General features: G+C 47.3%; 1 protein-coding gene across 8 annotated transcripts in view; it reads left to right on the forward strand.

The window, feature by feature from the left end:
- The window catches only part of DOCK6 (dedicator of cytokinesis 6), a 439,831-nt gene that overhangs the window by 176,385 nt on the left and 250,113 nt on the right, over positions 1-13,333 (forward strand). For 4 of the 8 annotated variants that reach the window (XM_078684817.1, XM_078684827.1, XM_078684835.1 and 1 more), the window contains exons 21-23: positions 11,954-12,118; positions 12,284-12,459; positions 13,154-13,258. In XM_078684817.1, the coding sequence (XP_078540943.1) occupies positions 11,954-12,118; positions 12,284-12,459; positions 13,154-13,258 (446 nt within the window). The remainder of the gene's footprint in view (positions 1-11,953; positions 12,119-12,283; positions 12,460-13,153; positions 13,259-13,333) is intronic. The other 4 variants (XM_078684854.1, XM_078684861.1, XM_078684879.1 and 1 more) reach the window with 1 other exon arrangement.

Below are 13,333 nucleotides of genomic sequence, written 5' to 3' on the forward strand. Positions count from 1 at the left end.
CGTTGTTGTTCAACTCCAAGACGGCCACTGAGCCTCACCCAGTCCCGGGCGCACCGCAAGGGCGGAGCTCAAAAGTTCGAAGCACCGTAACTCCGGCACCCGGTGTCAAAATAAAATTCCAAAAGGTCCAGGTAGAGCAGCCCAACGTCCACTACACAAATCCTCGTACAAAATCAGGATTAATTCAGGATATTACGCCGGGAGTGGCGGGGGTCCGGGGAGCGCTGTGCTCACGCGGCCATCTCGGATGCCCGCCAAGCTCCTCCTCGGAACTTTCTTTTTAGATTTGACGTGTATGGTGGCACTTGTGTCATTCATGGCGACCATTTTCCTTTTCTATACTTACTTTTGGGGCTTGGGACTGCCTCATTTAGCCATTGGCACCTTTTGTTCTGGAACATTCAGCCATTAACTTGATGCATTGTCACTCACATCTTGGATGACCCCCAGAGGCGTATTTTATTTTGACCACTTTTGTATTTGTTCTTTGTGGGTGGCTTTCTGCCTTCATTGGGTTTGCGTGAGACATTATTTTACATCTGAAATCATTTGGCGAGTAGTCCGGTTATGATAGGGAACGAGTGCTGGCTGACAAAAGTATCTGGAAAAAAGATTATACAGAAAAAAGGGTTTGTTTTCTGTAGCTTCAATATTTGCCCCATGTGCTACTGTAGCTCATGCTTTGCACACTCCAGCTCATATGCTTTGCACACTCCTACCATCTAGTGTTCTGTACGCACATTGCAGGTTCAAAGTAGGTTTCAAGGTGACTCGTGATCGGTAAACAGCCATGGTAAGATCAGAGGAGCCGAAGGCAATGGCCCCTCTACCTCAAAACAGTGACCTCCGTACCTTCCCCTCCATCAGAAAACACTAGTAGAGGAAATTGTAAAGTTAAAGCAACCCTAGTGAGAAGACAGAACCTGGGACAAGTCAGTCCTTTCTATCATCTCCCATGGATATTGCAGCATGCTGCCACAGCATCAGCCACAAATATCTCAAAGGCTGATGCTAGAAGTTCAGGCACTGCTCTAGAAGGGAGCCCTAGAACCAGCCCACCACACCAGCGGAGACAAGGTGTACACTTCTTGTACATTCTACTTCACAATAAAGATGGCACGCTCAGCCCTATACTCTTCAAAAGGTCAACTCTTTAAGATGTCGTTCCGCTGCTCTACTCTGGGGATTACATGGCGACCTTCGATCACAAGGACACCTACTTCCACATCCCCATTTATTCAGCACACAACCATTACCTCAGGTTTGTGGTAAGAGAAATCCATTATCCTTTCAAAATGCAATCCTTTGTGGGTTACAACAGCCCCAAGAACACTCAAAACATGTCTGGTGGTGTCTGCACCACATCTTCGCTGCAATGTAATTCTTGTCTTTCCATACTTGGGTGACTCCCTAGTAAAGAGTAACAACTTGAAGCAATGCTTTGCTCGCAAACAGCAAGCAGTGTCTCTCCTACACTAATTAGGCTTCACAGTGCACACCAAATAAATCGCCCAGCAAACTCAACATTTCTTTCTAAGCCGCACCGAACTCTGTCACAAGCAAGACCTATCCCATCACTGAGCGAGTGATGTCCGCTACAACTTTACCAGGTGTCTCGACCTCCGACAGTGAGCATGATCATGAAACGATGGGAATGATGGCACCTTGCATTGCAATAGCTCCAAATGTTTACTTCCACATGCTTCTCTACAACAGTTTCTAGACAAGCAATGGTCACATGCGAGTGGTCAGTGGGAGGAACTAGTATTGATGGAGCTCAGACTTCAGTTCAAATGATGGAACCAGAAGAACTTGTTACTGGGCAGGTAATTTGTCTCCACCCTTCTGCAAGTGACCATTATCACAGATGCCCTTCTTTCAGGGTGCAGAGGATACTTGAGCCACCTCACAATTCAGGGCCAATGTTCTCCTGAGCAACAACACATGCACACCAGCCTTGTGGAGGTAATGCTTGCACAGTAGGCATTACGCACACAGTGATCAAGACAGTGGTCATCCTTGAAGATATTATAACCACCATTTATTACATCTAAATCTACGGTTGATTGCTTCACCACTCGAGAGAATTAATAATGACAAAGCTTGACCTCCTGGTACCCCCAGACAACCATAGTACTCAATACTACTGAAAATATTGGTACATCACAGTGAGAAATTATCTCTTTGAATAAACCTACGCACACAGCATCAGGGTCAACTGCGACAGCCAAATCTAAGGGTGCGGAGACTTGAAATTTGGCACCTGAAGTCTTAGAGTTTTGGTACCTTCAAGTCCCAGAAGAGTGCATTCTTATTCTGATGAAGGCTCATAACCCACAATGTGAGCTTGTTATACCTCCAAATGGAAAAGAGCTGTTCACTACTGTCAGTTTTTCACAAGCAGCTCTTACGATCTTTGGTGCAAGATATCATGTACTACTTGCTCCACATCTATGCATACCCATGGTCACTTAGGAGATTACATCAGACACACAAAGGCGATGGGTAGAATGCTTGCAATAGTCTCACCACTGGCAATCGTTCGAGTAGCATTCCAACTCATCATTTTGTAACCACCATGCCACCACACATTAGTGTTTGCATATTTGATGGATCACCCTTCGTGGCCAAAGGTATACCCAGACATGACTCCCATGCTGTCTGTGCAACTGGAACCAAACTGCTCATGAGTGAAGAGGCCCAAATAGGTTGAAACCAGTCTTGAGTTGCTTGCATTTCAGTTCAGAGAGGGCCTTGTAAGAAATTGGCTCTATATATACTGCACCAAAGTGAGGTACAGTGTGAATAGAGTCCAAGGGTCTTCAGAGGTTTGGCAGAGGCTAAAGTTAGAGCCTCACTCTCTAAAGTGGTAGCTTGGTCGAGCAGTAAGGCAGTGTCAGAGGACAGTGTAAAGCATTTGTTGTACACACTCAGTCAGCAAATGGTCTCACACACTCAAGAACTGAACTCTAGGCCAATTGTTTTGTATAAAAAATGTACTGTTGTTTTATTTCTAGAACCAAGCAAGCCTGGTGCAGGTAAGCATATAAATACTTTTCAGTAGTAAATTACTTGTATGAACACAGTTCAAAATAGCAGTGTAACTTGTACTGGGTTTGGTTACAGTTTTAAGGAAGCCGTTGGCAACACATTGCAGGTATAGTACATTCAATTGAATGGGCTTTTTAAATAAAATGCAGTTAATTACTTTTTAGGTTACTTTTGTTACCATAGTACTGGATCCTAGATTCAGTCCTGGAACATTTCCTGAAAACAGGTGAGTAAATGCGTTTTGGTTAAAGGTACAATTTCTGAGGAATATTATTACATTTCAAAAGTTGACGCTTAGAAACTGTTTCACGAAGAATCACCAATGTTATCCTATGGGGGAAATTCACTTAGCAGGTAAGTTAGGTTATCGTTACTTTTTCTTACTCAGTGCTGGATCCTGGATTCAGCACTGGGACATTTCCTGAAAATAGTTGAGAAAATTGCTTTTGGTTATTCGGCAGATTTTTAAGGAATATTTGTAGTTTTCAAAAGTCGACACTGAAACTTTTTGGAAGAAAAAGTGTCAATGTTATCCTATGAGGAAAAATTTTATCGGTTTCAAGGTAAGTAATCAGTTTTTTGAGTTAGGGTTCTGGGGTTAGACTCCGGGGTCTCCCAGGGTCAGTGATGCACTGTTGTTGCACTCTCAGCGGCACTTGGGCGGCCGGGTGCAGAGTGTTTAGACCCAATGTTATACTATGGAGGATGGGAGGGCTCTGGTTGGTGGCGGCTGGCAAGCAGTTCACAGGGTTGTGGGAGCAAAGCTCCTAGGGTTAAGCTCAGGGCAAGTTGGGGGCCAAGTTAGCTGCAAAGAGGCACTGTCAGCGGCGCTAGGGCAGCCTGGTGCAGGGTGCTGTTTTGAGGTCGGGTGCCCTGTTGATTTCAATGGGAATTCTCAAGGATAAAGAAACACTGCAGGCTCGGGGACGAGGATCTTCTAGGAGTGACTACCACTTCGAGTGGTAATTTGGGATGTAGAGGGATGGTTAGGCACCGCTGGGTTGGGCACACAAGGCTGTGGGGAATCGGGTGCTGGGGTGCCTTTGGACGCCGGATTTTCTTACCCGCACTGGTCGCTGTAGGGGGAGTCCTCTGGATTGAGGCTGCAGGCATCATCTGGAGGCTTGAGGCAGGTCAAGGGTCGCCGGATCACGGGTCAGGATCGCCGGGGGACCTCCTCGTGGTGTTCGTTCACTCAAACACAGGCCTAGCCGGGCTCGGCGGGTGTAGAGTGTGCTGGATTCGCAGTTTCTGGCTGGCACCAGAAGCTGCAGTTTAAACACGTCCGGTGTTCACGGGAGAAACAGCTTGGAAAGTGAATACAGGCAGATCCTCCATGGTTTTTGAAGTTGCTGGCTGCTGGACATGCCAGGGTTTTGCAGGAGCAGGTTCGAGGGGAGACAGGCCTGTAGTGCTGGGGCCAAGTCGATGGGCGTCGTACTCTTCGTTCTATCTGCATGGTTTCTCATCCTTCTTCTTCTCTTCTTTTTCTTGTTGTTGCTGGATCTTTTGAAGGAAGGTTCAGGGTGCCCCTAAATACTACATTTAGGGGTGTTACAGGTAGGTAAAGGGCAGGGACCAATGGGTCCCTTCCCTGGGGTGGGTACACCCCCTATTCAGCCACTCTCCAGTGGGAGGGGGGCAGGAGCCTGTCCCTGGTTGGCTGAGTCTCCCATCCTCAAGATGGCGGGGACTCGAGGTTGTGCTTCACCTCGCATCCCCCACCTGGGGGTGTTGGTAGAGATGGGCACACCTCTTTTCCTCACTTGTTTTTCCCACCGGTTCTCCCGCCCAAAGGGGGGGGGGGGTAGAACCAATTGCTGAAAGCAGCAAATGGTCTGGAGAGGCTCACAAAGGCGGCATGCCTTTGAAAATTCTCCTTCGTGAACCCTGCCCATCCTGGGGGAGGAGGCTTGGCACCTCGTCCTAGGATGTACATTGTTTCAGGCCCGCGAGAGCAGCGAGCTCCCGACCCAGGGGTCCAGAAACATGTCTGGTGGTGGCAGCCTAAGCAGCCACTCAGTCAGGTCACTAGGAGTTGGTCGAATTTCAGGGGGCATCTCTAAGAGGCCCTCTCTTGTGCATTTTACATTAAATCCCACACTGACATCAGTGTGGGTTAATGTGCTGAGGAGTTTGAAACCAAACTTCCCAGTCTTCAGTGTAGCCATTATGGTGCTGTGGAGTTCGTAATGACAAACTCCCAGCACCATATACTCTTAATGGCAGCACTGCACATACAGTGCCCATGAATGGACTTGGGCACTGTAGGGGTACAAGGCTCATGCACCTGTACCCTCACCACTGGCATAGGGCACCCAGCTAGAGGGGTGACTGATATATGGCAGGGCAGTGGTTTGTGGGCACGGCACACAGGGATGTGTGCCATGTCGACTCTTCACTTTCTTCCTAGTAGGCTGCAAATAGAACCCTCAAAGAAAACACTGGCACCGTGTCTTTAAGACCTCCAGGACCTCCAGGCTCCCATCATGCCCCACATGTGACAGTTAGGTCAGTTCTTTTTTCCGGCTCCTTCTGTGAGCATCCTGGAGCATTGCGCTCGTCAGTTAGTGGTTTTTTGTCACTAATTGGTCTTTCCAAGTGAGATTGTCTGTCTTCACCCGACGTTTTCAGTTCTTATTGTACTAATTCCATCATTTTCTCTGACCTTACTATTATTTTTCCTGTCAGAATGCCAGCCTCATTTAATAAGTTACCTTCCTGTGGGAAGAAAATGGCTAGGTCAGATCTGCACTCGGTCTGTATTGTGTGCTTGCCATCTACACACAGGCCTGACAAGTACTACTATTGCCCGCAGTTCTGGAGAAGAACCCTTCGTGAAAGGGAGAAGATTAAGCTGCATACCATGCAGGAGAGAGGAAAGGAGTCAGTAAGTGGCGGAGAAGGACATCCCTCTAAAGAGCCCGCCTCTCAAAGACGACAAGAACAAGGGAGAAAAACGACGACATCCGTCGAATTTGCCGTGGAGAGAACGGTCGACGTTGAAAATTCCCTTGTGTTCTTCTTCAGCGTCTAAATCGCTGGTGCAGCGATGGACGTTGAAGGCTGTATCGCCGTCAAAGCAGACTCTAGGTTCGGCTAAGACATCTCACCGGCCGATGTCGACACCCTTTCATAGGCTGTCCAAGTCTGGCTCGCCCACGATGGTGGAAGGCAGACACATCGCCGACAGGTGAGGTCGCCGTCGAGAACCTCGGTACCGAAGTCGATAACACTACTCAGCAGATTGTTCACCAGTTTCAACGTTGAGAGATCCGTCGAGGGAGATCCACGATCTGACTGCTAAAGGCCTGACGTCGAGGAGTGCGTCATCCTCTCCGGAACTACGAATTGTTCAGGTCACCCCAGAGGGCTCTCTGGCGCCAGAATACCATACGCCTCCTATGAACCTCTCCCCGAGATGGTTAGAGAGTGTAAAAGTCTGGAGGATGCGGAAAGTTACCCCGGTATCGGAGCATTCTCAGATATACTCTCCATCCCATTCTCCTGAAAGACAAGTGAGACATTCCACCCCTCAGACTCTGTAACCTCAAGGAGACACAGATCAAGATCTCCACTTCGCCGATCTAGGTCAAAATCCAGACATTGTTCACCTAGAGAGCAAAGATACAGATCTCCTTCATGGTCCTCAGAATCCACTTCTTCGAAGACTGATTACTCTCCAACTCTGTCTTCCACCCCACCAACTAGAGTATCGCCGGTGGATGATATTGTCACACTCAATGAAGTACTGTGTAGAGGGGCCTCAAAGCTCAACATCAAAATGCCTGTAGCTGCCCCCTCTGAAGAAGTACAGAGCCACAGAACAGGACCCTCTTATCCAGAGGTCTGACACACCACCAGACTCTGTAATTGTATCAGCGGCCAGGAAGGGTCACATGTGTGCTTCCTCATATGCTGTTCCCCTGGACAAAGACAGCAAAGCCATGGACTCCATTGGGAAGAGGATGTGCAACACCTCGGCCTCCTATATGAAGGTGGCCAGCGCCTCTGCTTTGCTAGGTCAATATGACCGTTCACTGTGGGGGACTCTCTTTCATGTTTTACAGAAAAATTGCTGAAAGAATATCGGCAAGATTTTCAAGAGATTCTGCACGAATCAGGTCATCAGTGTGGCAGCTGATGCATCAGACCTTGCTGCCCATGGTTATTCCCATGGCATCTGTGCCAGGAGATCCTCATGGCTGAGACTTGCGGGCTTGAAACCAAAAGCCCAACATGAAATTCTCAACCTCCCCTTCAATGGTTCAACTCTCTTTGGCTCTCATGCGGACGATGAGATGTCCAGGATGAAATCTGATCTGGACACCTTGAAAGCTGTTGGTTTGGAGAAAAGAAAGGATTTCCCACATCGCTATAGACCCTACGATCGTCGCCAGTACCGACAGGGGGTTCAAGCTCCTCATTGGTCCTCGCAGCAACACCATGCGAGATCGCATTTCCACCAGCGACGAACTGGTAAAGGAAGAAGGGGCTCTAGGCAACCCCCACCCCCTGCGGCTAAACAACAGCCAAAACAGTGAGTTCTTGCTTCCCCCAACTCTGGTGGGAGGAAGTATTTGTTTTCTTTTGGAAGAGTGGATAAAAATAAAGGACAAATTGGTGCTCAATATTGTGCGGAATGGGTACTCAATCAGATTCAAGTCTCCGCCACCATCTGTGCCTCCCGTAAAATCTCAATCAGTCGGATAGATAAGCTGCGATAGGAGGTCTCCATACTGCTACAAAAACAGGCCATTAAAAAGGTTCCTTTGGCACCAACATCGACAGGTCACCTATCCCCGCTACTTCTTGGTCCCAAAGAAAGGTCCAAACAAGGAATTCAGGCCCATACAAGATCTCAGACTCTTAAACAGGTACGTTCTCAGAGAGAGATTCATGATGTTGGCCTTACACCAAATCGTTCCACACATCCACCAAGGGGACTGGATGTGCTCTGTAGACCTCCAGGATACGCACTTTCACATCCCAATTTCTCCAAAGCACCGGAAGTTTCTTTAATACAGGATGGATTCAGATCACTTCCAGTTCAAAGTCCGACCTTTCGGCCTCAAGTCTGCTCCCCGCACTTTTTCTAAATACATGGCGGTAGTGGCTGCCTTCCTGAGAAAACAGAAAATCTTTGTCTATCCTTACGTAGACGACTGGTTCATCAAGAGTGCCTCTCCCTGTCTCCTGCAAGATCACCTGAATTACGGCATCCAAGTCTTGAAGCGATTGGGACTGTGTGTAAACTTCAAAAAGTCTATCCTCAACCCTACACCGAGGATTCACTATTTGTGTGCTACGCTAGATGCGGCAAACGCAGGAGCGTTTCCTTCGGAGGAGAGACTACTATCAATACTCCACAAAGGACACACTCTACTGAAAACACCTCATCCAACAGCCAGGCAGGTGTCCTCTCTGCTAGGCTCGATGGCATCATGCATATTCATCGTTCCGAATGCCAGGTTACACATGAAACCCTTACAGCAAACTCTAGAGGACCAGTGATCTCAACTGTCCAACTGCTGGAAGGACACCATAACTCTTCCTCATGCAGTTCAAGTCTCAATAAAATGGGGGATGCAACGGTCTCATCTTCTGAAAGGTATTCCTTTCCACCAAGATACTCCCAAACAGAGTATAGTCACAGATGTCTCTTCAAGTCTGGGGCTCTCATATGAGATCTCTTCAGTTACAGGGCCTGTGGTCGGAAAAGAAGACCTACCGCATCAACATACTAGAACTCAAACCCTTGCATCTAGCTCTCAAAGCGTTCTTTCCCCTCCATAAAGTCAGGCTTCCTGTTGATTCAGACGGACAACACCACCACAATGTACTACCTGAACAAACAGGGAGGGACCAGATCCAGACCTCTTTCTCTGAGGCTCAAGCCATATGGAAATGGCTACTGGCGTGGAACATGTCCATTTCAGCAGTTCACCTGCCAGGCACCCTCAATGCACCGGCGGATGAACTAAGCCGACACTTCGTCGAAGCTCATGATTGGGTGCTAAAAGACAAAATAGCACAAGACATTTTCCAGAGATGGGGTTCTCCAGACATCGATTTATTTGCAGACGCAGGCAACACAAAATGCAGCAACTTCACATCAGGTACCCTCAACCAGGCTCCAAGAGGACTGCTGGTCGGAGAAATTACTCTACGCGTTTCCACCAGTTCCTCTCATACCACTGGTGATCAGCAAGCTCTACAGATCCAGGACAGAGATGATCCTGATTGCACCAGAGTGGCCTCGTCAGTGGTGATACACGGACCTATTACACCACTCCAAGACACCGCAGAGGAGGTTGCCATGCCTTCCGGATCTGCTAACCAAGTCAGGGGGGTAGGTTTTTCACCCCCTCCCATCTCTGAGATTGACAGCATGGCTCCTGAGTTCTTTAATATGGTCACCAAGGCCTCTCGCAGGACTGTATGCAGATATTAAAAGAAGCGAGAAGGCCTTCAAAGAGCAAGTCAAATGCTAAATGGATGAGTTTTTATCTATGGTGTACAGCTAATGGTCATGACCCCATCACGGGTCAAGAACAGGTTATTTTGCCATATCTTCTATACTTAGCTAAAGCAGGCTTAAAGTTTCCCTCTATCAGAGTACATCTGGCAACAATTACAGCCTATAGATATTCTCCTACTGTGGCATCTCTCTTTCAAATACCAGTCATTAAAGACTTCCTGGAAGGTCTAAAAAAGTTTTGTTCACCAATTTGGTTACCTTCCCCTGCCTGGGAGCTTAATGTGGTCCATTCTAAGTTAATGGGTCCCCCCTTTGAACCCATTCATAAAGCTTCTCTACAACACCTTTCTTGGAAAGCTACTTTTTTCGTGGCTATTACCTCTGCTCGCAGGGTAAGTGAGATTCAGCACTTATGTTCCACAGAGCCTTATCTCATTTTACATGCAGATCGAGGGGTTATGAGGACTCACCTGAGTTTCTTGCCTAAAGTGATCTCAGATTTTCATATTAATCAATCGATCACTCTTCCAAAAAAATTTCCAAATCCTACCACACCTCCTGAAAGGGCATTACATTCTCTTGATCTGAAAAGAGTGTTAAAATTCTATTTAGATAGAACAATGGTCATATGAAAGTCGGACCGTCTATTTGTTAACTATGTTCCGATGCACACTGGTTTTCCTTCTTCTAAAAGATCCATCGCGAGATGGATAGTATCTTGCATCACATTAGCCTACCAGCTACCTCACAAACCGCTCCATGGCAAGCCGAGGGCTCACTCTACAAGGGGTAAAGCTGCTACTACGGCTATGCTTAAAAATGTACCTATTCAAGAGATATGTGAAGGAGCAACGTGGCGGTCGATCCACACCTTTGCCTCGCATTACTGCCAGATTCTTATACTCAAGCGGATACTTGGTTTGGGCAAGTATCTTTGAAAAATTATTTTGCATGATTGTACTCTATTTGCTATGCAGTTTTTCGTTCGCAGGGTTCAGGGATGGGCTTCCTACTCTATTCAGTGCTTAGTACTATTGATGAGTATTCCCTGGAAAAGAAGGATAAGTTACATAGCTGTAATCCTAGTTCTCTTCCAGGGGTATACTCATCAAAGTCATAAGCAACCCTCCCGCCTCCCCGGACGAATACCATGTGTTTTTTTACAGTATATGCCTTCACAATGTAACACGCCTGCAAAAAGACCTGACCTAATTGTCACCTGTGGGGCATGATGGGAGACTGGAGGTCCTGGAGGCATTAAAGGCACTGCACCAGTTTTTTCTTTGAGTGTTCTATATGCAGCCTTCTAGGCTACTCTGCCAGCTATCACCTTGCCTTTTTCCCTGCAAATAAATGCTTTGTTTTCTTCAAACAAGTTGAAAGTACATTTTTCTTTGTATCTTCAAAATGTTATTTATATAATGCTTTTTCAAGTGAAAAATACAATTGAGCCAAGTTGTTTGGATTTGAGGCTGCATATGCATATACATGTGTATATATTTTTTAGATATATGCATATTATTGTTATATAGATATCTTATATATATGTGGTTATATATGCATATATTATTGTTTATGCTCCGGGGTCCCCGCACGTGGAGTATTCGGTGCTTATGACTTTGATGAGTATACCCCTGGAAGAGAACTAGGATTACAGGTAAGTAACTTAAACCTACTGCTCGTCAGTCTGATTCTTGTGAATCGAAAGCTGGTAATAGGACAGGAAGGAGGCAGTGTCTCCCAATGTAGTACACATATGTACAACACTTTTATCAGGCAAAGACAGGAAGACTTTTAGGGCTGCACTAAGCTTCATAGCTTCAATATGTGCTGCCTTACTGCCCAGGCAGCAGTACTAATGCAATATTAATTCCTTCATACCGACACCTTGTGCAGGCATTGCCAAACAGGGCAGCCAGCTGGAGGAACCAGGGCACCCTCCCAGTCTGGCATGTGCAAAATGGCCTCTCCAACCGCTCATATTTTTCTTAAAGCCCCCACACCGTGCACACTATCTTCCACCATAACGTCCAAGTTGTCTGCTTCCAGTGGGTAAGGCTGATGATCACATGCTGGGGCACATCAAACTTATGAGGTGTGACGTTTGAAAAACAGGGTAAAACATTTAAAGAAATTATATATGTGGGCTGACATACTGGTTGCTACTTTTACATTCCTCCTGTTGTTGTGCCACTGTCAAGCACATTGTTTGATGTCTGTTAAGGCTTTCCCAAATTGAGTGGCGGGGTCCGGAACTCTGATTGGGCAGACCTTCGAAGTGCCTTAATTTGAGTTCTGCCTAACAAATACCAGCTACTGGTACGTAGGCCATTGTGTGAATGTGGTGTTGTGAGAGGAGGATTTGTGTCTTTGTGAAGCATACTTGCACTCCTCACCTGTTTATCTGTCTCTTCCTGGTAGTGAACCTTGGGCGTGCTGCCTTCGAAGCCATGGCACATATCGTAGACCAGATGCACAAAGACCTGGAGGGGAACCAGGACCAGCATGGCCGGAACCACCTCCTGGCATCCTATATTTACTACAGCTTCCACCTGCCCAGTGCAGAACCTGGGCCCCCTGCAACAGGTGAGGGATGCCTGGTTGGGGCTGCATCGATCTTGATCTACAATATACAGCATCTCTTCTCCTGCTTCATAATCTGTCGGTTTCTCTCTTTTTCTCCTTACCTGTTCTTCACTCTGTTCCTCTGAGTCATTCCACTCACATTGTCTTTTGGTTTTTGGATATCAGTGGCTGGCACTTCCCCCCATGGGGGTACAATCCAGTATGCCACCTTGTCACGGGCCACAGCTCGGCCAAGCAGCTTGAACCTCTCCCGCTCCAAGAGCATCAGCAACAGCAACCCAGATCTTGCAACTACGCCCAACTCTCCAGATGAGGAGGTACAAAGGATCATTGGGAGCAAGGTAAGGTAATGGGACTCTCCCGCTGTATCATCCAGTTGAGATGGTGGTTTTGTCTCTTGGGTAAAGACACAAGGAAGGGTTTCAGGCAGTAGTGTATCCTTATTCAAGAATTGCAAGGGTTCTGCATATCATTATTGAGGTGCATTAGCAGAGCTCTGTGTTAATTTCAGTGCAAGAAAATAGGTGGTTCTGCAAGGCAGGAGTGAGGAGCTTCGGGTGAGGTATGTGGGAACCATCTACTGAGCTTTAATGTTCTCCTTTAAAGCATACCAAGATCTGTCCAAGGTAGAGTGGTTTCTCCTGTGGGGCTTGGGACCTCCTGATGGTGTGGGTTGTGAACTCTTGGAATGGGTGGGCTCTGTACTGGCTCTGAGGTGGGTCTCCCAACTAGCTCCTTTCCAGACAGATTGATATATGTTATGGGGGTAGAATGTTCAGGTGGGCTCTAATTCTTTGGTGCATATGTGCAAGGTGTCAGCTCTGTTTCTAAGTGGGTTACGTATCACCTGGGAGTTTCCTATCATAGAGAAGAGCATGGGTTGTTCCTATCTCTTGGGGCATACTGTGGGCTGCTGTCTGTCTTTTTATGTGCTGGGACTTTCTTCTTGTCTGGGAACTCTGGATTATGCTGTCTTTCTCTTTTGTGACAAATCTTGCTGCTCTCTCCTGGACGCCGCCCTTCGCCTTTCCACAGGGAATGGATCGTTCTCACTCGTGGGTGAACTCTGCATATGCCCCCGGAGGCCCGAAGGCCGTGCTACGTCGGAACCACCCCAACTCCAGTGCCGACCTCAAACAGGTGCCAATTTCACGTCCTGACAGTGGGGCTGCGCCCTCGCACCCTCCACCCTGTACCGAATTCTTATCTCTGTCA

Source organism: Lissotriton helveticus, chromosome 1_1 (assembly GCF_964261635.1).
Source record: "Lissotriton helveticus chromosome 1_1, aLisHel1.1, whole genome shotgun sequence".
Taxonomy (NCBI): Eukaryota; Metazoa; Chordata; class Amphibia; order Caudata; family Salamandridae; genus Lissotriton; species Lissotriton helveticus.